Raw genomic sequence first — 25825 nt, forward strand, 5'->3', positions numbered from 1 at the left:
CATTACAGAAGACATATGTACACACACACACACACACACACACACACACACACACACACACACACACACACAAATTATATATATACAATGTCAGGCAATGTTCTAAGTACTTGGGGGGGGGTCCACGGAGTACAACGTGGTGATTTGAATGAGAATGCCCCACATAGGCTCATATGTTTGACTATTTGGTCTCCAGTTGGTGGAACTGTTTGGAAAGGATTATAAGGTGTGGCCTTGCTGGAAAGATGTGTCACTTGGGGCAGGCTTTGAGGTTTCAAAAGCCCATACCATTACAGTCAACACTCTCTGTGCCTCATGGTCATATTTCAAGATGTGAGCTCTTAGCTCTTGCTCCAGTACCATGCCTGCCTGCCTGCTGCCATGCTCCCTGAAATGATAGTCATGGATTCTAACTCTCTGAAACTGTAAGCCCCAAATAAACTCTTTCTTTTGTAAGTTGCCTTGGTCGAGGTGTCTTATCATAGCAACAGAAAAGTAACTAAGACATTATATATAGTCAGGTAGAGTTCTAACTAATTTATAATTATAATCCCATTTCATAGAAGAAGAAACTGAGGCAATAGAAGCTGAAGAAATTGACTCAGTAATTTGCCTGTAAGTTGGTGAAAGTTAGGGACAGGACTAGGATTCAAATGGTGGTAGCCTGAATGAAGGGATAAGATTACTGTGAGGGTTAAGTAGGATACGGTAAGTGAAATGACAGTAACATCTGGAAAACAGGAAGTACTGGATGGTGTAAGCTGTTGCTATCAAGGAATAACTTCCCCTTCAAATCAATGGTGATGGGCCCTTCAATTTGTATAGCATTTTACAGCTCATCTCATTCTTCTGCAACAACATGGCAGGAATGATGGTTAATTTACATGTCCACCTGCCTGGACCAATGAGTGTCCAAATATCTGGTCAAACATTACTTTGGGCTCATCTGGGGAGATGTTTTAGGTAAAAATAACATTTGAATAAGAAACTGAGTAAAATCAGGGAGATTTTGGTGGGCTGCACCCAATCAGTTGAAAGACTGAGAATAAGAGTGAACTTTTCTTGCCTAATTGTCTTATGCTAGGGCATTGGTTCTTTCCTGCCTTCGGGCCTGAACTAAAACAACAGCCCCTTCTGGGTGTCAAGCCAGCTAACATTAGAAAAGGAATCAACTCCCAGACCTCCTGGTTCTTTATCTTAATTACTACAGACTTTGGGATTTGTCAGCCCCTATAACCTGTGATCCAGTTCCTTATAGCAAATCTCCCTCCCTAACTCACTCCTTTCCTCCCTCCCTTCTCATTTTCCACCTCTCCCCTACATATCTGTGTTTCTCAGGAGATCCTTGACTAGTCTTGAATGTGTTCTCACCTTTCCAATCTCACAGATGAAGGGCAGAGGCTGAGACAGGTTGTATAGGTTACTACTTATATCTGTGTCAAGGATTCTTTCCTTAGTCCTGTTGTTTGTACTTTTATTCACTCAGTAAACATTTACCAAAAAGTTAACATGAATCAGACCTATAGCTACTAAATAACTTCCAATTCAACCTTTCTCTGTACTGTCCCCGTTCTTCCTGGCCCTCTTCTTTATAACTACCACTTTATTTGGAAGAGAGCTAAAGGCTCACATGCCTATGTATCATCCACATTTATAATCCCAGCACTTGGGGGGCTGAAGCTGGAGAGTCATGTGTTCTAGGCCAGCCTGGACTAGTCATCGAATTTTCCTAAAATGTTACCGAGACTATATGATCTACTTTCACCTGTCTCCATGTTAGCCTCCCCTCCTGCCAACATACCATATTCTTCTTTGCTCTAGAATATTCACATGTGTGGTGCTCCCTGTCTGGCATACAATTCACTGTTCTTTCTTTCTGGCTATGCCATTAAGTCTGTCATTACAAGGTGAAATGCAAATCATGTCCCGTTCTCTTAGCATTTTATTTTCCTTCATAGCAGTTAACATAAACCATGGGCAGATGTTTATGGCCTTACTGATACAAGTGCTCTTCCACACTCTAGATTATAAGCTCCAAGAGCTCATTTAGACTTGTATCCACAGCACCAGAACATGAGGTGCTCATAGTATAAAACCATCACACAGTGAAGCGTCTCTTTATCTCTGCTTCTGCTGCCTCTTGTGCCTACACTGATCCACATTCCTATATCCCCCAATGTCATCCTCTGGAAAATTTCCATTTTATTTCTAAGAGTAAGGTGCATTATGCTCCTTTTTTTCCAAGGGTTTCAAGGCACTCTACTTGAGGTCCCATAGCTCAAACAGCACTGAGCTCACTGGAAGGCCTTTTATATTTTGAGAAAGCTCCACAAAGTGACAGATTAGGTCCTTTTCATCCTTTGGAACCTTTGAGCCATCACAAGGCCTGCCGTATAATCAAACTAGTAAGCATGGGGATGACCTGAAAAGAAGACTAGAATCAGAATGGTGGACAGTATGATTTGTAGCTCTGAGGTGCATAATGAACAGGAGTAGTTATTGCCACTACTTGTAATAAGTATATGTCTGATCTTCCTGTGAATGCCAAACCATCATTTAGCACTTTCAATAAGAATTTTTAGAGTGCCTATTCTGTAATGTATACAACAAGAAGATTTAAAATAATGAATTGGCTGGAGATTAGTTTCTCAAAGAACTCAGATATGAGATGAGATTAAAAATACAAATAGTTGGGCAAAAGAGATGACTCAGTAGTTAGGAACACTGGCTGTTCTTCCAGAGGACCTGGTCTTGATTCCTAGTACCAATATGGCAGCTCACAAAACCATCCAATAGCCTCACCTGGACTATGTGGGCACAGCATGAATGTAGTGCATAGATATAATGCAGGCAAAACACCCATACACATAAAACACAAGTATAAATAGTTTCAGAACATGTCCTAAGTGATAGAAATATCTGACTGGGCTTCAGCCATAAACTAGAAGAGTATCACCCAGCCAGCCATAACCCAAAGACCTTTGGTCTTGAACTTTACCAGTAAAACCTCTTAGAATATGTTAACTTGTCTGCTGGCCATGAAATTAACTCACTCTGCCTTATCTACCAAGCTGGTGACCCAGCATTCCTACAGCCATGCCTAAATGAAATGCCAACTCTCAGTATTGTTCAAATGGTCCATGAAACATCTCCAAACAGCTACATAGACAGACATCTTACCTATAAGTCCTGCGCTTGTAGTATTTACAGGTTCTCATGTTATACCTTCATTTCTTTAAACTCTTTGTCCCTTTGCTCCTTGACCCTCTAGTTATTTATGGCCCCCTTTATATGTAGATGAAGCTCTTGGTGGTTGTCTCATCTACATTAATAACAACTACATCTCAAACTAGTGGATGACTATATGTTAACATTCCATCTTAATGTTTTGTATGTGTATGTTTTGTGTATACATGGCCACCGAAAAGTAAGGAGTTGTTTTGTCCTTAATTCATTTTTTTCATAAATATTTTATGCATATTATTGACTTTGCACTGAAATGGTTCTGCAAAGCATTTTAGGTAGAATCCCTATTTAGCATCTTGCAGACCACAACATCCAGTAATAATGATTTTTCACAAAAAGGGGAACATACACTTTTTGTTACTTTGTTTTTAAAAGATCAATAGAGCATTTGTGCCTGTGCTAAAGAATAAAATAGTTCTTGCCTCATACTTTAGGTGTCTTTTTTTTTTTAATAATAAAGGAGAATGTGTCAAATATTGTTGCTTCTATCCATATAATTTATAAATTTCTTAAAAGTTTAAATATACATAGGAAGAAAAATATCCAAAAATCAAGACGAGTTTATATTCTAATTTGGCTATCTACTATGAAGGTCTGGCAGAATGTCGCTTCCTCTGTAGATACGTGCCAATGCCATTGTTAGACGTTGTGAGATGCCGTGAGGTTCATGAGAGTCTGGACACAGGCTGACTACAATACACAGGTAAAGGCATTTTTTTCTACCTCACAACTCAAGAAACAGATTAGAGCATCAACCAACCATTCAGAGTAGATTTCAAAACATCACCACTGTACTGACTGAGCAGGTACAGGGCCTAACAAAAGTAAATGAGAGCTGTCTTTTTCCCCCCAAAAAAATTCACAGCTGGTAGAGAAATAGAAAAATTAACAATGATGACCCAGGTTGTAGAGTTAGATTACTTCAGTTAGTGTCTCAACTCCTCAACTTTCTAGCTATGGTACTTTGGGAAGGCTCTCTCTCAAAAACTTTAGTTTACATGTATATAAAGTAGGGATAAAAAGAGTACCTGTATCTACTAGAATTGTGGAAGGATCAACATTTGTAGCAATATTATTACTTACATAATTGCCAATAGTTGTACAGGCCTCAGATGTGAAGGACCTTCATGGTACATCAGTCTAACTGCTGAGACAAGGATCTGTCTCCTAACCACCCTCTGTATTAGCTAACTGGTTTGAGTGACATGTGTAGAGCTTGTACTTTCCTAAGACACTTGTAAATCATTAATAATAAGAATGAGGAGGAGCTTCAAGAAAGATGGGCATCTTTCTGTTTTATAACATGGAAGAAAGACCCAGGGAGACTGTATGGACCAAGCATTCTGCTAGGGAAGAAACACGAGGAGGCTCACATTCACACAGAGGCTACAATAAGTCTTACCTATCCAAGCCATGGTTTCTTTTCTCTCACCACTGTCATTTTTGCCACAGTGCTTCCTTCAGAGTGTTGACACAATTTTTGATGGAAAAAGGAAACTGAAGCTCACTTGGGCTAAGATTAGGTTTTGTCCTTACTTCATTTGCTTATTCATTTATTCATTCACTTCGGGACATCAACTCATTTCTGTCTCACTCCAGAGTCTAGATTCTTAATCACTATACTCAAGGGCCTGCCCATGCTCATGAATGCAAAAAGGGAGCTGAAGACAAGGAAAATTAATCATTAACATTACGGAGACATCCAAATCTTTACAAGTGTTTCAAATGATTTCCAAGTGATTTAATAGCGTTAATATAAATAGTAAAAATAGGTACCATTTGTTGACTATTTACTGGGTGCCAAACACTTTATATGCGTTTATATCAATTCATGTGAATGCCACTTGATGCAAACTATTATTGCACATATTCTCTCAACAACCCTTATGTGGGAAGCAACTCCTTCCTCATCACCCTTCTCCACTTATGGATCTCACTCTACAGACAAGCAAACTGAAGTGCAGAGGAGGAACTTGATCAGCCACATTAATAACAGGTCATTTGCTACTCTTTGTGTTTCTAGTTTGGTAATAGGCCCCATGTGGCTCCAGACAAAACTCTTGGTGATCTCTTGGTATGCTCAGATTCAGCTCTCATTTTATTTTATTTTTTTTCTACTTTTTTTCAAAATCTACAGCCAGTGGTAAGCTTGCACCAACAATTCCTACACAAACAATTCCTAGTCTGCTTGGAAGCTATATTCACAGTGGACCTGAATGTCTCTGTAACTACATTATCCAATAAACTTTAATTGGCTAAATTAGTAAAAACAAGAGGTGTGTAACCAAGGCAGAAAAGGTTTATGTAAAGCTAATATTAGGACCTCTATCCCTCTTTTGTAGAGTGGGTTGTGCCATTTCAGGCACAGTTGCAGGGTTGGGGATGCAAAGAAACTAGAGAGATGAGTTCTGTTTCCTCATGGACTTCAATTTCTGTGGGGGCCTACCCATTTCTCTGTGGGAGGCCTGCTCCTGCTGTGGGATGGTCTGTATGTCAAATGCTCTGATTGGTCAATAAATAAAACACTGATTGGCCAGTGGCCAGGCAGGAAGTATAGGCGGGACTAACAGAGAGGAGAACAGAGAAAACAGGAAGGTGGAGAGAGTCACTGCCAGCCGCTGCCATGACAAGAAGCATGTGAAGATGCCGGTAAGCCACGATCCAGGTGGCAAGGCACAGATTTATGGAAATGGATTAATTTAAGCTATAAGAACAGTTAGCAAGAAGCCTGCCACGGCCATACAGTTTGTAAGCAATATAAGTCTCTGTGTTTACTTGGTTGGGTCTGAGTGGCTGTGGGACTGGCGGGTGACAGAGATTTGTCCTGACTATGGGCAAGGCAGGAAAACTCTAGCTACATGCTCCCACTTTTTCCCCAGGGTACTTTTGAGGAAGGAGGAGGGAGAAATATTTAGATGGAAAGATAGAGGACAGAGAAACAGATAGAAATACAGGATAGCCTTGAGAGGGCCTGGATCAATATACACAGGCCCCTTCTGTATCTTCTAAAGGATCTTTTATAGGAATGCCAAGGGGTGGAGCAAAAGACTTCCCCCTAGCACAGCCAAGTGCAAACTCTTCCAATCACCTGGTAACCACACACGTGGTCAAGCAATCCTCTAATGTAGCCCTGCTGGGTAAAGCAAGCTCAGATATCACTAGGAAACCTTTGCGGGCCTCCACAAATTTCAAGTGAGGGCAAACAAATAATAAAGAACTCAAACACATGTAGACAATAGTAAGTAGTATAAGAAAACTGCAGCAGATTGGGGGTGTACACAGAATAAGGGAATGAGAGGAATTGTCTAGAAGTGAAAAGAGTTATAAGCAGGGGTCCTCCAGGCCAATGCCTGAGCCTGAAGAAATCTTCAGGATGGCCTGAAGATGCAGGTTGAATAGATGATGTCAAGGATTCATTTGGGGATCTAAGAAGAAGAGCAAGAGAGCCCTAGGCTGGAGGTGATGAGCAAGAGTTGATGGTGATCCCAGGTTAGGTGTGAGAGTCAGGATGGCTCAATAATGCTGGATGTTATAAGCCACATTAGGAATTTAAGCCTTAGCTGTTCCACTAACTGTCCTATGGAGTTTTCAGTATTTATAGAGAAAGGCATTGGGGCCTAAAAGGTTATGTAACTTTCTCTGTCCTCTGAAACCTCACCACTTAACAGTGGGGTTTTCATGCTCCACAGTCTTACTACCAGATGAAAGCACAGGCTAATTAAAAGGAAAATTAAAATGATGGGCAAGGGAGTCCCATAGAGGAGTACATGGGCCTCTTACCATATTCCAGAATTAACTTTCAAACAGTAGTAAATGAGTAGAAGCCAAAGGAGAATTCAGGGAAGTAAATGCAGTCTTTAGCCCTCTGTGGCCTTTGTAATTTCATTGCTTCTCTTGAAACCCAGAGACACTGCTCAAGAACTGCTATCTCCTCCATTGCAGTAATGATGATTTAGAACTCACACATTCTGTATCCAATACCATTAGGCATGCTAAGAAAGCTCAGGAAAACAGGAACTCCTATTGCCTGGCAAATACAATGATGGTAAATATATCGATTTCAGCAAAGTCTAGTCCTTCTAAGAAAGAATTCTGTATTTAGCAAATCTGCCTAGGAGAGCAAAGAAATTGTAGAATATCATAGATGATATTAATAACTGACCCCCAAACTAGCTAGTAAAAACGCTGCTGCTGTTCAAGAAATTGAAATATGACACAGAGATATGTAAACAAAGGTTGCATGAAATAAAATCTGTTTCATATAAGACAGGGCAATGTAGTGGATAAAGCATGAACTTAGGGGCACAAGGTCCTGTGATTACTATCTGTGAAATCATGGATAAATTACTTACTCTAAAACAAATAAATGGTTGTAGTTAAGTGAAAGAAATAGAAATTAGATTACTATATCCTGTTTAAATTAGGTATAGGTCTATCACCAACAAAACCAATTTGATCCTAGAAAAATAAAATGCCTACAAAATAAAAGCAGAGTTGTGATTATTAGTCCATTTTATTCAAGGACGGCGAAACAGAATAGGCCATCCTTTGAGGGAAACTGTTTGTAGATTCCCATTTAAATCCATAGCCATCTCAGTTGTATATTTGCAAGAAGATCCAAGGATTTCACACAACCAGACATGTGTGATATTCAGAAATAGAACTCAAAATTTAACTCATGGCCACTGATTATATCCCAAACAGTATGACAGGCAACAAGGACAACAACTATTATTTCACAGGTAATTAACCATGCGTGTTAAATGGTGTCAAAAGTCTTTCCACACTGTACAATTAAATAATACAGACTTTTAGACTTTTGCCCTGAAACCTCTAGACATTTATTTCAGGCCTTTCCAGCTTTCTCCTTTCATATCTTTAATAGGAAAAGAATATAGATGTTTACCAGCTATCCAGAGTCATATCCTCTTACCTGCCTCTCAACCAGTTACTGATTTTCACCAAACACCCTGCTTGCTCTCACATGTGTAGTCATGTCTAGTCCTTACTTCCCAGGAAGGCCTTTGTTTCTCACCTACCATCTTCATATACCCTAGACTACCCACATAACATAATCTCCTCCAGTCTATTCCATGTGCGCTACTGTCCTTTTACTACAGCATTTAGCGATGACCAAAAACTGCACTGTTTCAAAGAATGACTAATTAGATTGCTATTTAGGCTCCCTCCACGAATGGAAGCCTCATTTCCAGAATGACAACACACAAACTTCATACCACTTTACAGCCCTTTGACCTTATTTTCCCTTGTAAAGTGGTAATATTTAGACAGATAAGTATGTCTTCTCTACATGGTGGGGAAGTCTTTGAGGACTTATCTACATTTCACCTTCATATCCTCAGGATACCTAAGGGAACATATTTCTTTGTTGACGTCTACTGAATGAACAAATGATGTAATCCCTTGGTTAAACCTTGTTTAATAAATGATAAAACATTGTCCTTACTAGTTCTTCAGCCTTCTTAATCTTGACTTTATCAACACCCTATCTTGGTTCTTAAGAACACAAACATATTTGACCAGTAACATGGAAAAGTAAAGTGCCATTTTAACCACATTATTGTTGATTTTTTAAAAAAGAGCTAGTTACTTGGTCACCAGGCTTAAAGGTTCTTTTTCTTCCCAGCCATTAATCTCTTAGTTGGTAGGGCTTTTGCAAAAAACCTACCAGTTTCTTCAGGAGAAGCAGAGAGTGAATACTACCTTAAAAATAAACAAACAAAAAATGGTACACTCTTCCAGAGTGCATCAATCTCTGCTTGCTGTGGGCACAAGCTATTTTTATCAGGTGATACTGTGATATTCCTTTTCAACACATGATATTCACTCTTTCAAGCTGTTCGGCACTGTTCTATTTGGTTTCATGTTACATCAATGAGACAGTCTGAGGGAAAAGGAAAAATGGGACAGGCTATATTTAGTAGCATCACTAAAACCCTAAATAAAAACTCTGAAATCTCCTAAGCTCCCTGGCCGCCCAATTTATATTCAGGACCCTACTTACCAGTCCACAATTAAGGCAAATGGGAAAAGCCTTTGTTCCAAGAGTATTTTCGCAAGAATCTTAATAATAGCAAGGCATTTTCAGTGTCTCTAAAATTTTTAGGGACTAAAGGACATAGACCAGTCAAATGACTACTCCATGTATTTTGTATTTTTAAAGTATTTTAGGATGCTAATTATCAGCTTATTTTACAATTTCTATGGATTAAAAATTGTATTTTAAGTGAACAATTACACATCTGGCTAAACATTTGGACATACTAAGGTCAAAATAGCTATGTGGTAGCTATGAAGACAAGAAGCTGTTATACATAGAAGACTAAAGCTTCAGCGAGTTTAGACTGCAATATTAATGTTCCCGCGTGTTGCAGAGCAGGAAAGTAAATAGCATGCCCCTTGAAGAGTCAGAAGAACAGTAGGCTTGTGAGGAAACCTTATTACTCAAATGCTTTCAATCAATATAAGCTTAGAGATATGCCTAGTACAGCATCTAGCATATTATAAAGGCCCTAATAACTCACAATATCATGTAGGACTTGGTAGTTACAAGCCAAACAACTTTGACATCTCAAAACCACCATACAGATATCAGTTTCTATTATTTCTTGAGGGAATGTAAGAGTGTTGTGGTGGATCAGCTATAAAACTGGCCATGATATTGAGCCTGCCTTGTGTTCATGCCCCTCTGCAATGTGACTGCATTATATTTCTACCAAAAACTGTGATCCTTTTCTTCATTCCTACTTTGGTACTGACCCTGTGGTGTCCTCTGAGCAATGGATGGCATAGAAATCCCATTGAGTCTGTTCTTTTTTATTTTCATTGTCTCTTGAAGCCCTGTTCAGGAGCTTTCATGTAAACAAGTACTGGAGTTGGAAAAAAAAAGAAGGAAGGAAGACAGGAAGGGAGGGAAGGAAGGTGGGAGAAAAGAAGGAAAGATGGAAGGAAGGAAAGAAAGAAGGCAGGCCACACTCATACATGTGACAACCCATTCAAGATTAGCAGAGTCATCTATATGCCCCAGAGCTTAATGCAAATGAGTGAATAGTTCAGCTGACTTATACAATCATGAGGAATAAAAAACACACTGTTTTAAACCACATTTTAGAGGGGTTACACAGCACCTGACTACCTTGCACTTGCCCATGAGCCTGGAATTGTGCTAATAAGCCCTTTACAGGAATCACTACATTCTCTTCTAACAATAATGTTGATGCAGTAAATATTATTATCTTCATCTTATCCTCATTCTGAGGTGCACAGAGGTTAGAGTAACCTGTTCCAGTGTTAGCTAACAAACAGTGGGCCAAAACTGAAACCAGGCACTGCAACTTCCCAAGGGCAGCTGCTTTAGGAAAGACATTTTCTTAACCCAACAAATAAGGATCATTTCCTGTCTTCTCTAGGATACATACTTTCTTTGAACCTTTCCTATACTTCCAGTTGTTCCAACTTAAAGGGCCACTTCTGTAAATAATGGTAAGAGCAATTGTGACTTCATTTGTTGATACATTATGTCATTTGATACATAATGTCTGAGTGTTACAACATGACCTGTCTCTGACAGAAGAAAAAAGAAATGGAGAGTGAATCTCAGGGAGACTATGTCCCTAGCCTGGGAGTAAGGAGCCTCTGTGTGCTCAGTGTCATATCTGATAACTCTAGAGGTTACACTATGAGCTGACAAATTTATATTCTGTACAGGAATATTACAGCAACAATTTTCATCCACCCCAAGTTGAAGTTTCCCATGCCTTCTTCCAGCTTACTTGCCAATCAAATGTTCTACTTGGCAAACATATAACAAATATCTGTTTTGTCTCTAGGTAGGTTTGGAACTGGCCCTTGAGGTTTCAAAGTAGTTAAATTCAAATTCTCTGCCATGAAGTAACTTAAGCTATTGTGGATATAGGACTAAAACACACAAAAAGATAAAGAACATATAAGCTTGTACCACACAATGATGTTTTTGTTAATGATGGACCACATTTAGGATGGTAGACTCCTATGACTGCAGTAGAGCTGAAAATTTTCTATGGCCTAGTGACAGTGTATAATATATATGTGTCTCTGTGTGTGTGCGTGTGTGTGTGTGTGTGTGTGTGTGTGTGTGTGTGTGTGTGTGTGTGTAGTGAAATGCAGGACTCATATGTTTGTAGTGATATTGGTATAAATAAACCTACTATGTTGCTAGTCATACAAAACAGTGATACATTTATGTATAGTATATAATACTTGATAATGACCAAATGACTTTTTCTACTTATAGTATCCTTTTTCTTGTTATTTTAGAGACACTCTTAGAAGAAAATGTTTACTGCCGAACATTATGCCATATTACACTAAAAGCAGGTTGGTGATTCTTGCATTCCTTGGTTGTATTTTGATGCCACACTGAGTGACTGACATATACCAGTTAGGTTTGTTGCATAAGTATACTTGATGTTGACAGTGATGAAGCCACCTAACAACACAGTCCTCTAAGCATATCTCAATCTAATCAACACATATCTGAAATAAGAAATGAAATTTAGGAGGTTATTACTAATTGCCAAATGAATGGAATAAGCAGTTACATCCCTGAATTTGAAGGAGAAGTGAGAGAAGGATGTGTTTGTATCTGCCTGGCAAGGCTTTACATGGGAAGCAATCTGAGGGATGCGCAAGTAGGAGATTTCCTATGGGAACAGTCTTCTGTTGTTACAGGTATATGATTTTGTTATAGGTTGTCATGGTGATTGTATCTTAAAGACATCCATGCAGTAACTATTTAAATCTAGTATATTTGGACAAGGCCAATTTCTTATATATAGTCAAAAAGGATTCATTTGAAAGTTCTAAAATATCTAAAAATTGACAAGAGTTGATAATTACATCTTAAAATTTTAAAGTAACCACCAGGTCATGCCAATCAACAAATCCAGAAAACAGACAGTCTCATACCAGTTCCATGGGGGAAGTGCAAGAAAAAAAAGATGGAAAAAAGGAAGAAATGAAAACTTTGCAAAATGCCAACAAAGTATTGGAGACCGGTATTGTAGCACTTTGGAGGCCAAGGGGAAATCAGTGTGATTTTTCACTTGTAAAAATTCAATCAGCTTCATTTCCAGTTTATTTTCTTTCTATTTTCAATATTCAGGTAAGATCTCCTTGATCTGGCACAATCTAACCTCTGAAGGGTACCTCTTGTCACCTAAATCCACTGTGTACCAAGTATAGCTTGCAGGGTCTGTGGTTCCTAGGCATAGCATTTTCACACACCCATGCTCCTGCTGACCTCCTTGACTCTGCATTGGATGTTCTTTCTACTGGATCTCTCATCTTCTCTCAGTAGTGTACTCAAGCCTGCTAACTCCCACTTCATCAGCTAATTTCTACCTTTTCTTCACCTTTTGGTGTAAAAGTCATTTCAAGATGAAAAGAGGAAAAACAGGAATCCTGGAAGGTGATTATCACCATAACTGAGGAAAATGGTTAGTGGCCTGAGTTGAAAGGAATCAGTTATTCTAGCTACAATACAGGGTTCTAATTGATACCCACATTGAGAAGTCTCAGAAGAGAAAGGTTATGTGATAAAGAATAAAATAATTCTACCACTAAGACTCTGAGTCACAATGCTATGGGATCCTCATGAAAGCAGATGCATAAGGTCAAGCCTAACTAATGACTTTGAAGAAGAAAGCATCTGACATCAGGAGATAGAAAAGATGCCAACAGACCCCAAGTAGTAGGAAGGAAAAAGATTCAATGCTTTTGGTAATGGGATGGTTAGCCAGAGAGATGAGTTCAGCAAAGTGTGTCAGTTTGGATGCTGTTATCCATATACCGATCTGGAGACAGCGGTCAGAGGACATAATCAAACCAGCAGTCACATCATGTAGGTGCTCCCAACACTGACAGTCACACAATGGAAAGGTACATATAGCTTTAAAGGAGCAAGCAGAACAACAGCAGACAAGAGTCAGGATGTTATGATAAAGAAAAGCAAAGGCAAAGATGTAAGAAAAGGACACATATAATATTAGTAATCATACTCATCATTTACAAATGGTTTATGGAAGTACTAAGCTTATGCTAATGACATGTTTTGTTTCAAGAACAAAAAAGGCCTTTGAGGACACCCAGGGAAATCTAGGAAGGGAGCACAGCTGACAGCATGCCCTTTGGTAAATAGGAGAACACACACTGAAGTTAATGACAACCATTTAAAGGCCCAGACCTAAGATGTAAGAACAAGAAGGGTCTTGAGGACATTCAGGATGTATTGTTTAAGACCCAATAATCCTGCCAGAATGAAAGCTCCATATTAAACATACTGTACTTTTTGTATATCACTATGTGACTATTACTCAGCACTATGCTTGATACATGGAAGGCACCCCATAAATATATTAGTAGACTTAATAAACAGATGTACGCATCTGGGGTGTATGTGTATGAATAAAAATATCAGTTGATGAAAAGCATTTGTCCCTGTTTGAACCAAGATTTTTAAAGGGGCAGGAAAACATCACTGAACTCAAGTCTGCCAATGACAGGGAGAAATAACATCAGATGTTCTCAAGAAAAAGGTAAAAATCTATTTGCCCTCATCACCCCTCCTTCTATGTATTTACTTCTAAATCTCTCTTCTGTTCATACTTTGGAGACATCTAAGTTAGCATATAAACAGGCTAATTAAATCATTTCCCTTCACAGATTCAAAAACACTTCTTAGACTTCTTCAGTTAGCCAGCATGAAGCAGCCCCAGGCTCACAGATAACCCAGGGATAGGTGGACACACATCCAACTAAGGAGGTGTGGATGATAGTCCTGAGGTTACTATGAAAATACAGAGCAGTCATTCCCAGCTGACTTTTCAAGAGGCCAGAGAATATAACGGGCAGCCCAGATGGGTGTGATGAAATCACTGGGGTGGGGTGGGGTAGCAGTCCATGCCAGGAATGGAGGAAATAGGAAATTACTTAAATTAGTGCCCCCTCCCCCCAACCCCGGCTCTCAGGACATCCCCTTCACTTTTGCTTAGAGCACAAATTGAAACTATCTCCAGTAACTCCTTGGCTTCTCCAGACTTGGATCTTTGAGAACAGAAGCTATATATTATTATATGGACTCAAGCAGAATTCCTGGAATAGAAAGGATATATAATTGGATGAAAAAGAATTTTAGAATGGGGAGGTAACATACCATTATAGTTAAGAACATGATAAAGAAGACAGAATATGATTTGGCTAAAAGGTCTCCAACTACTGTTCTAAGCCTTGCTTTCCACATTTACAAAAGGAAATATTAATGGTCTTTAACTTTGGCAGTGGTGTCTTCCCAAAAGCAGACCCTGGGGCGATTAGTAGTCAAAGAGATTTGTTATTTGATTGAGAAAATACAAGGAAAGAGGAATAGAAGTTGAGAGGAGTAGTCTCAGACAACAACACAGATCATATATAAGCATGGCCAACCCTGTGGAGAGTTAGGGAACAAAGATTCCTCATGAAAAGTGTCCCTACACTGCAGCCAGAACATAGCATATCATACCCAAACCCTGCTCAGTCATTGGCTGTGGCTGCCCAATAAGCAGAGCCTGCCCAGAAAGGAGTCTAGATGCTTGCTGTTGAAGATGCTCAAAATAAACAAAAATTAGCAAAGAAATTGGTCACCATCAAGTGTGGCCAAAATTCAAATTTTGAAATGTAAAATGGTACCTAACTTTATGAATAAAAAAACCCTATTATTTGAAACATCTTCTCCAGCACTTTAAGTCACTTACATTTAGGCCGAGCATCACATGACTCAACTCTAAATAATCTATCCTGTTTAACTTGGCTTTCTTATTTGAGGACTGAAATTATAATCTCAAGAGATACCAAGGGAGACTAAGGTTTCTCCTGTATTGAGTGAATATTTTAATGCACAGAGCTGTTTTCTGCTGGTAAGTAAACTTGTGTTTATATTTCCCCTCTCCAATAAGAGAAACAGGAAACATTACCTTGAATGAGGTGTACAAATCCTGTTTGAGTGCTCGAAGAGAGTCTCTGAGAGAGCTTGGTGCAATCAACCTTCACGTGATAAAGCAAGTTTGGGGAAGTTGGCTCTGGACTCACAAGGTGTAGTGACAGGAATTCACTGTGCCACCAGACTTCTGCAACCTGCTTTAAGATGTAGCAAATGATGGTAGGGGGGAGTACTCTGGCAGGTGAATCAGAAAGTAGTAGTTAGGACCCCATCTTGCACATTCTCAGTGGAAGACTGCCCAGGCCCACCTCCACACCGTCACAGCTGCCGCCTCTGCTTTACAAAGTCCTTAGTCATTCCTCTGGATCTTGGTTCTGAATCCACCCACGCGTACCTTGCGGCTTAGTTGTAAAGGGCAACATGGTTCAAGAGTCCTGAGAGGGATATGCTGGCATACCCTGAGCTGATGAGGTGAGACATGGTCACACCTGTTCTTCTCATTTATGTACATCGAGAAAGCAGTGCAGCTTCGACCCTAAGTCAAGTTTTTGAAATATAGGGGGTCAGGTATCTAAATGGCATTCTTTGGTGACACATGAAAAGGGCAGACCAAACTCTCCTCAGAATTCCAAGATTCTAGGATCTATATAAAGAGATTTGAAAACTTTTCCTATTTTTAACTGTTAGAGTGTAATCTTTTAGAAATTGAGGTAAAATTTGTGTTATCTAACACTAACTGTTTTAAAGTGAACAATTCAATGGAAGTTCATATGTTCACATCACTGCACGGCCACCATCTTTATCTAGTTCCAAAACACTTGCCTCACTCCAAAAGTAACACCACTTACTCACCAAGCAGTTTCTCCCAATTCTCTCTTTCCTCCCCATGACAAATACCAATCTGCCTCTGGCTGTGTGGATTTATCCAGGATATATATATATATATATATATATATATATATATATATATATATATATATGTGTGTGTGTGTGTCACCTGTGACCCTTTACATCTAGCTCTTGTCACTTCACTTGTCTTGGAGATTCATCCCTTCTATAGAACACATCATCAGAACTCCACTCTTTTTTTTTGTCACTGAGTAATATCACAATTTGTTTATCTATTCATCCATTGATAGTCATTTAGGTTGTTTTCAATTTGACTTTTGCAAGTAGTGCTGCTGTGAACAGGTGGTACCTGTACTCAAATACTGTTGTGAATTCTTTTGAATATATACCTAGGAGTAGTATTACATAGATCATATGATAATATTGTATTTATGCTGTGAGGAACTGAGAAACTTAACTACAGTGACTACATTGTTATACATTCCAATTATCACATGAGGGTTTCTACATCTTCACCAATACTTGTTTTTATTTGTTTAGTTTTTAAAATCATTACAGCTCTGTTAGTGGATATGAAGTTATATCTCACTATAGTTTTGATTTGCATTTCTCTATGATTTATGGCATTGAATATTTTTCTAATGTCCTTTTTGGCTATTTTTTAAAAAGACATTTTAAAATAACAAGCAGAGATCCAAATTTAAGATAAAATTCAGTTGCATGTTAGGCTTCCAAATACAAATAACTCAACATGCCAGCTGGACTGATACTTTCCATGAACTTCATTGCATTCATACACATAAGGCAATAAGAACCAAGCACAAGTTATTCCTAAGTTTTACTTCAGTTCATTTTCCCAGTGGTGACTGAAAAACACATTTACATTCCAGAAATGTTATCTGAGAATCAGAGAAATATGATGTGAAAGAAAATGTACGTTCCATAAGGGCAAGACCAATAACTACAGGAATAGGGTTCACTATATGGACCCAGAAAATAGAACTGCAGACAGGAAGGCAGAAGATTGGATCTAGGATAATTCTTCAGGATTCTTCTGCCTAGGGCTGGGTGAATGGTGATGAGATTAGCTAGGATATTGAACTCAGGAAAAAGAACATAGTAATAAAGGAATTGACTCGGAATTATTATTAATTCAGAGTTCCATTTTTACTTCTTTTTATTCTTTCATTTTTATGCTTCCTATGTGGGAAATTGTAAGAGGAAAGATGAAAAGATGATACACAAAAAAAGTTAATAAAGTTGCTACTTCTGAGCATTTCTTGCATTTCAGTGTTTGGCTTGTCTTCTTTTATATCCTATCTTGCCCTTATCTCTGATGGATGTCAGTCCAGTACTGTCTGGTTTTCTGTGGTTATGATGACAGTGTTTACATGCTGCTTATCTAAGTTTGGCTGGCAAATTTGTTAAGCTCGTACTCTGGCTTATGAATTAGAATAAGCTGTCTACTGCACAAAATTAGCTATGGAAGCAGACTGTGGTGCACTGTGACTCCTATCTCATGCCGCTTTGTGATTAGGGGGCAAACCACTGGCTTGTGCTTCACTCTGAGCTCTCTCTCTTTACAGCCTCTGATTTTTCCATTTGAAACATTAGTGAAGAAAAGTAGACTCTCTTCAGTTTGGTAAAAATGTGTTTTCATCTGTTTAAATTAATTATAAGAATACTATACCTCTGCATAATTTATATCCCTAAAAGTAAGTAACATTTCTGAAGGTGAGAGAACTATTTCAATGTATAAGATTGTTTCACAAGTTCACAGGTTTCTTAACCTCTGTTCTTCTGCCATATATCCTTAAACAACATAGTAATTCTACCCAAATTATAGGATAGTGCACTAGTTGTTTTTTGGTCAACTTGACACAAACCAAGAAACACTTGGGAAGAGGGAACTTACCTGAGAAAATACCTCTGGCCTACAAGCATGTCTATGGGGGTATTTCCTTGACTAATGAAGGCCCAAGCACACTGTGGGTGTTGCTACTTCTGGGCACGTGGTCCTGGGGTCTATAAGAAAGTAAATCTCATTCATTGCTCTGTCACTGGGCGATCCCTGTGTCTTTCCTAGGGTCCTCTTTACTAGCTAGCTCCCCTGGAGCTGTGAGTCTAAATGACTCCTAATTCTGCATCCCTTCTTCTCTTTTGGAGAGGTGTCATGCTTCATTTGGGGCGGGGTAGTAAATGACAACCATAAAGAGTCCTAACTCTACGAAAAGGCTTCTATACTTACAAAATACAAATAAATAATATTTCATGTAACATACTTTTATACAGGATATAAAATGATATACTTTTGAATTAGGGTAGCAAGGTTTTTTTCCAATTAGTATCTATCAGTTGGGACATGTTTCTTTGTGGAATAATCAAACCTGATTATGCCTATGAGTAACCAAAACAGGATTCAAGCCCATACCCTGTCATTTACCACACGTCAATTCTTGGACAAATTGGCCAACTTCTGTAGGTTGTCATTTTTAAGAAGCTGTGAGTTAGGATTTCAACAATAAAGAGAAGGCACATTCTAAAAGTGACTTTGAACAATATTTAGTGAAGAAAAGTCAAGGAGAGATGATGAAAGACATTGGGGCTGAGAACAGGGGAGACTTTGAGCAAATCAAAGAGAAAAGCTATACTGTAGATTGGACAGGGGTGTGGCCTCTATGCATTGTATTAACCAAACCAGACGCCAGCCAGCAAGGAAGCACTCCCCGCCTCTGTCTATAAACATTTGTTTTTCTTATATTTCAGACATCCCAATAATGGATAGGCTGGATCCAGAAACAGGAGAACACGGGAGCTCAATGGTAGTCTATGATGAAGAAAAAACTGAGACAAGGCCTTGTGGGCAAGTGGAATATACTATGCCCCAAACTTAGTGGCCACCTTTTTCTCACATAGATTTGTTATAAGGCTCAAATGAAATAATATATGTGAAAATACACTGCAAATTTAAAACAAAATGTGCAAACATAACCATTATTGGGATCTATAATAAACAAGAATGAGTAATGATACAAGACTCTTACTGTTGACAGATCTCAGTCTTCCAGGATTTTGTTTTGTTTTTGTTTTTCCTTTTTGGTCAGAAATTAAAATCTAAGGACAATAGTCAAATGGAAAAGGAAATTTTCCAGTACCAAACGGTCTGAGTCCAAGTGATGAAGCAGTTCCTCCAACATGTAGAAGTAACAGAGGTCAGGCAGGAATGAGAAGTCTATTTCTTTTGTGGTCCAGAACCAGTTTTTCTATAAATACCAATTTACTTGCATTTTTTTAAAAGCAATTATTGGCAGAGAAACAGTATATTCTTAATATTTAAATAAGCTAAGTATCGATTTAGTCATTGGTAGACAATATTTTTGGCAAAATTTTATTTAGCACAAAAGCCTTATAATCAAATTTAGAATCACTTTTTAGCCTTCTTGCTCACTGCTTTTTGGTCATAATGACTTTCCTGCCTTTCCTGGAATCACTGCTGCCTGAAAACTTAGGCTTTCCCTCTGCTCATTTCCCAGAGATCCAGCCACATAGCTAACTTTATCACTCTCACTCAATTCTATTTAAATGTCATTGTCTCAATGAATCTCTGTTCAGGATTGCAATCTCCCATTGAGTCCTTGACTTTCTTGTTCTAGTGTACCTTTCCGTTCCCTAGCATTTGTAACATTTGTAACATTCTAACATGCTATGCACCATACTTCATGATTATATAGTTACTTTTAATGTCTGTCTCCCACACTAAGCACTCAATACATACTCATTGGTTCAATCAATCCATTACCTAGTCAGATATATGAAGTGGTTTCAGAAGGCTCAAGGACTTTAGCAAGTTTGTGTCAATGTGAATATCAAAGACCCCTAAAGGAAAGTTATTTTGATATTATATTTTAAATATCATAGCCTCATCCGAACTTTAGTTTGTACCTAAATTTTTACTTATAGGTGAAACCTCATGTGATGACTAATCCTCACTATAATTACATGTAAAAGCACCAGCATTCTATTAAAGGAAACATGAGATTAAGCATAAATCAATAGCATAGACCATAACAGTTTGCAATTGGGACTGGAGACCTGGCTCAGCAATTTAGAACATTTTTTTTTTTGCTTTTCCAGAGGACCAGGGTTCGAGTCCCTGTACTCACCTAACAGACCATAACATTTTGTAACTCTGGTTTCAGAGTTGAAACCCTCTTCTGGCCTTCAAAGGCACGAGGCATTCAAATGTTGCACAGATAGAGATGCAGGCAAAACACCAATGTACATAAAATGATAAACTTAAAAAAATAACAAGGGTTTGCAATTACCATACTGTAAACCCTATACTTTTACTAATAAAATGTAAAAATTCTTCAAGCAATTGGGTACTATGTGGCAACTACAGTGTCAACACTAGCCACTTTGCCAGTTGCTCAGAGGCTGTGCCAATGAACCTAAACTGGTCATAACACACATAAATGCATTTGGGAGTTATTTTTACAGAAGCAAGAGAAGTTTAGAATTCTTCTACATTATTTTCCTAGACAAAATATTATATTCTGGTGCATGAATATATTGAGTTTGAACACTGAGATGGAAACTGTAGGCAGTTTAGGTACCTCTGCATAAACCACCGTGAGCTGCTTTGAGTGAACAAAGGTTGCTTGTGTACCAACCAAAACGGTTCATAAACTCATGGCTTGGAGTGTAGAAAAAAAAAAAACACTAAAGGATTAACATGATTATTTTGTTGCAGAGATAAATGGAAAGTCAAATTAAGAGCTCACATGACAACTTGATATGAAACTATCAAAAAGCAATTGGTTTCTTTCTAGAAAGTCCAACCTTCTGCCTGTCACTGCATGGTCAGAAAGATTATGAAGGCACTGTATGACCATCTTTCTCTGTCAGTGAAGGACGTGATTGTTAATGGGCTTTGTCACAGATTGAACTCAGTTTGGACAATGGCCCTACCTCTGCTTCAGTTGTAATTGGTGTCATATATAAAAGTGTGTGTGTGTGTGTGTGTGTGTGTGTCTGTGTGTGTGTGTGTGTGTGTGTGTATGCATACTTTGGCACATGCTAAGTGTTTTAGGGTTTTTCACTGTAGCAACAAACCACAACATTTAAATTAAAATTGAATTGCTCCAAAACTAGAATCAATATGTGACCTATTTTATATATTACATGCTGAACTATTTCAAAAGAGCCAATTTAGCTTTTTAGTAAATACTTGTATCATGCGTAGTAGGCAACTGTGTCCCTCAGAAATTCACATGTAGAATAAATATAACCTCCAATCACTTAGAATGTGACTAGACTTTGAAATAGTAGCCTTTAAAGAAATCAAAAGATGAAATGAGTCATCTATATGGGCCCTAATCAAATAAGATATATTTTAAAAAATGTGGAGATGAGCTATAGGTAGAAGAGAGACTTATGGAGAGACAAAGAAGATGATCATCCAGAGTCCTAGGAAAGAAGCCTCCTAAAAACTCTGTAACGCCATGATCTTGAACTTCTGGCAACCAGAACTATGTGGAGATGAATTGCTTTCTTAAACCACTCATTGTATGGTATTTGTTATGGCACCTAGAGACCTGGAGACCTTAGTCCATTCATAAAAGGATGAACATTCTCTTAGAACTTCAGTTCTTAATCCTAAATCACAAGAAAGAATCAATGATAGTGGCTGTCTCAGTTATGAAATACTATGGGTGAATAAGTAATTCTACAGTGAGTAAAATTTCCAGACATGGAGGTTTGCTTTTTAACAAACCAATATTCATATTTTAATTCTATAAGGTAGGCTTTTTCTAGAACACACTGCTATTCAACATTTTCCCTTTTAGATAGTTTCTATCATAATTTAACGTTTTTAAAAGAGTAGATTAGAAATTTCCAACAAATTTGGCAGTAACTTCTTAGTGCTTTTATTTACTGCTTCTACTTAAGATTTAATGTATGGTATTTTAATTAATTCTCAGATCAACTTTGTAAGATCTGTATTATACCCAACTTTATGTCCCAGTTTATGAATAGACTATGGAAAAAAAAAAAGAGGACCAAGGTATTAATTATGCGAAGTCCTATAACCACTGAGTGATGGATGATATCAGACCTGTACCTGGAACATCTGAGTCAGAATCCCCTATTCAATGTATAGCCTCTACGTAAATGTTAGGGAGCAGTCTGTTGCTTGTAATCTGGAGATTACAAACCCACACCAGATTGCAGGCCACACTGGGTGAGGACACCTGTCTCAAAACCAAACATCAAACAAACTGTAAAGAGGGCTGGAGTTGAATGTAGCTGAGTGGTTGGTAGAGTGAATGAGGTGGCACCTTCAAACCACCAGTACTGCCAACAAACACATAAAAACTCCTAAGGGGTCTTTGTTAACCTCAAACACACACTAAGAAGAGGAATTATAGGCCTGCTGATCTAACTCATAACCCCACCTTGACTAAAATCCACACCAGAGTACCTTATCTTAACAAGCAAGCAATCCAGGCTAATACAAAAGGTAACTAAAGAGGATTACTTAAGAGTTCTCTAAATGAAAGTCAGCATGTAAATCCCTGGTATATTTCTTGAGTAGTTAGGAGATGGGGGAAATCCTCTATAGAAGTAGGTGGGTCACAACCTTATCAGTCCCAAGGGATTTTGTTAAGTGCTTTGAAAACTGAGTAGAGTTCAACCACAGTGGCACTGACCACCCTGCCAGAAAACTACCAGGTACGAGGCTGTGAGCTTTGTACTGTCATTTTGTTAAAGAAGCAAAAAGCGAAACATCTGGATTGAACCTTTTGATTCCTCATTATATTAATTTTATTCAGTGTTTTAAATTCAACCCACTCACATTTACAAAACACTTCACACAGACTACTTCCTCATGAATGGAGCTCCATTCACGTCTCACCTAAAACATCAAACTTATTCTGAAATGACTGAGGTTAAAGCTTGTTCAGTGTCAATTTGCAGGTATTATAAAATATGAAAAACCAGGCACACGAATGCAGGAGGGTAATGCGAGGGCAATGCTTCACAAAAATCAAGGCAGCTAGGGTAAGGAACTTGGATGGGCTTTCAGGAATCCATCATACTCACGACAAACCATTGTGGAGGCGGGCATTTAAGCCCTCAGAGGGAAGATTTTATGAGAATTAATGCCCATGAACAGTATCCGCTAACAGCTTGGGAATCAATATGACTCATTTCTCCCCAAACCTGGAACTGCTTTCTAGAAGTCCCCCTCCCTTCCCCTCGTGACCTCGCCCCCTCCCCCCCCCCAGCCCCTGGCCTTCCCAAGTCCCTTAACATATGTTGGGGGAGGGGGAGGCTGTGTCGCTTTAGCAGGTTCACGACTTCAGAACCGGCGTTTACTAAATCTTAAATGTCTGACAACCTCCAGTCCAAAGAGAGACAATTATAACACACTGATTCCCTACCCCGCACCTGAGCCTCTTTTCCCCTTAAACGGAGCACTGCTTAGGGCAACAGAAGTGCCCACTCCGTCTTATCTAGAAACACAAGTCCCGGGGCTGTAGCGGTTGTAATCTGGAAGGGCACTCGGAGGGTGCATGCCTCCCCGTGTGACAATTAACGAGTCACAAAGACCGAGGTCCCCCTGAGAACCCGCGCTCAAGCGCCCTGCACCTTGGGGCCGGACTTTTTGGCGCCACCAGCTTAGCAAAGCCACCCTGTGGCGGGGAGTGGCGCTAGTCGCTGCCGGGTCTCCTGTCTGGGGACCAGGTGAGGGGACGCACCCACTCAGATTTCAGTGGTCCTCTCTTGCGGAAGTCGAGGGGGACAGTGGGGCGTGGCCCGGAGCCCTTGGAACGGAGTTGGCAGAGACTCCCCGGGGCTGGGAATGGGGTCAGGGATGCGCGGTCCACAGGCCGGCGGCGACCACGTGGCCGGCGGGCGCGGGCGCTGGTGACGGCGGGTGGGCGGGGCGTTGGGGGCGCGCTGCGGGCGATCAGGCTCTGCTACCTGGTTCTGGAGCCGCATCTTCGCGGAGGCGGGGTCCGGAGGGCGGCGGTGGAGGCCAGACGGGCGCCGCGGGCCCGGAGGACCTCGGCCGAGTCACTTCGCGCTGGGTCCCGCGCCGCTCACTCCTCCGCCCGCTACGCAATCCCTGTCGCTGCCTCTAGGGGGCGCTGGACGGGGAGGCGGAGGACCCACCCAGAGACTGGTTTCCTTTAAGGTTAAGGGGCTGGGCGTGAAGTGTTTGTATGCTTAGAAAGCTAAATGACCAAGTTTTCAATACTGCAGCTTAGGCTGTGTTTGAATTTTAAGTGCGGTAGCTTCTTCACGGTTTAAGTACATCAACACCATTTAGACAAACTTTGGCAAGATACTGTGACAGGCCTTGTGTATATGTGACTTAATTGAGACGCTTAGAAAAACAAAACCCTCTCTGTGACAAGGATTGTAGATACCTTAAGTGGATGCTTCAAGCAATGTTAGGCTGTTGGCCTAACATTAAGATACCGTTTGTCCAAGTAAAGTGAGGAATGGGAATGACTGACATCAGTAACCCAATACACTAACCCCCGCCCAATAAAATGACCAAGACTTTTGTGCACTGTGGTTTCAGGTAAAGTTGTTTGTTAGCAACCCTTCAGTTATTCTGTGCCCTACTATACCATACCAGAGGTTTGAATAATTCAGCATTACTAGCCCCATGATAGGTAAGGGGATGGATGTCAAATGTGTGAAAGGGGCTTCTTCGACCCTCCCTGATTATTTTAAAATCATCACTCCCAGGATTCAGACACTCCCACTTGGACTGAGGAGAATACCCACTACTGCATAAAAAAAATACAGAAAAACAAAACTGCAGTTCTTAGTCACACACAAATTAAAATACAGAAACTGACAGGTGTGAGGTAGACTATCTGGACTAAGGTAAGCTTAGTGTGAAGTTAGAACAGAACACTGGTCTTTAGAGATGAAGGCTCTGAAGCTGAGATACTTCCTATGGGCCGCAAAGGATTCTGGGTGGGGGGCAATACTCCTAATCTATTGCTTTGCTTTATAGTTCTCAGCATTCTCACTCACACTTGCCCTATTCCAAGGAGTTTAGCTTTAAAATGACCCCCCCCTCAAAAAAAAAAACAAAAAACAAAACTAAAGACAGGTTATTATGTTGTAAAAGGACTAAGGAGTAATAATGAAACAAATTTTAAGTTGGTTTTTATTATAATAACATTTATTATTAAAACTCACATTAACTGTATTTTCCATCATATCTCTTTCAAGTTTTAGATGATTACATCTAAACTGAACAACCACTACTAGTTTTAAGAGCTGCTTTTTAATACAAGAGTGTTGTTCTTTAAGCAAATGGAGATATACCAACTCAGAAATCTGCTAGTGCATATCCTTTGACTCACAATTTTCACTCTTATAAATTTGAGGAAATAAACATTAATGCACCCAAATGATTTGGCCCTGTGATTGCTTACTGCCATAGGCTTTGAAATATGGAAAGAAAACTACAAAAGCCTGACTAGTCAGTTAGCAAAGGAGATTGATCATCCACATGATAGAGTATTCTAGGGACATTAAAGATGATACAGTTAATGAATATTTATCAACATGGAAAGATGTATTTTATAGTAAGAAACACAGATGACAAAATTGCATACTTAGAAGAATTCCTTATTTGAAAGAGCAACTGGTTATTTTGGAAAGGGGAATTTTTACTTATCTATAAAGAAACAATTGTAAATGTTAAGTATTTATTTTTAA

The 25825-nt window shown here is 39.3% G+C and overlaps 1 protein-coding gene across 1 annotated transcript in view; it reads right to left on the minus strand.

The window, feature by feature from the left end:
* Positions 1 to 24210, minus strand: part of Elavl4 (ELAV like RNA binding protein 4) — a 136952-nt gene extending 112742 nt beyond the window's left edge. The window contains exon 1 of the mRNA XM_015996498.3: positions 24062 to 24210. Within this exon, the coding sequence (XP_015851984.1) occupies positions 24062 to 24079 (18 nt within the window). The 5' untranslated portion in view covers positions 24080 to 24210. The remainder of the gene's footprint in view (positions 1 to 24061) is intronic.
* Between the last annotated feature and the right edge of the window lie 1615 nt (positions 24211 to 25825).

This window comes from Peromyscus maniculatus, chromosome 2, assembly GCF_049852395.1.
Source record: "Peromyscus maniculatus bairdii isolate BWxNUB_F1_BW_parent chromosome 2, HU_Pman_BW_mat_3.1, whole genome shotgun sequence".
Taxonomy (NCBI): domain Eukaryota; kingdom Metazoa; phylum Chordata; class Mammalia; order Rodentia; family Cricetidae; genus Peromyscus; species Peromyscus maniculatus.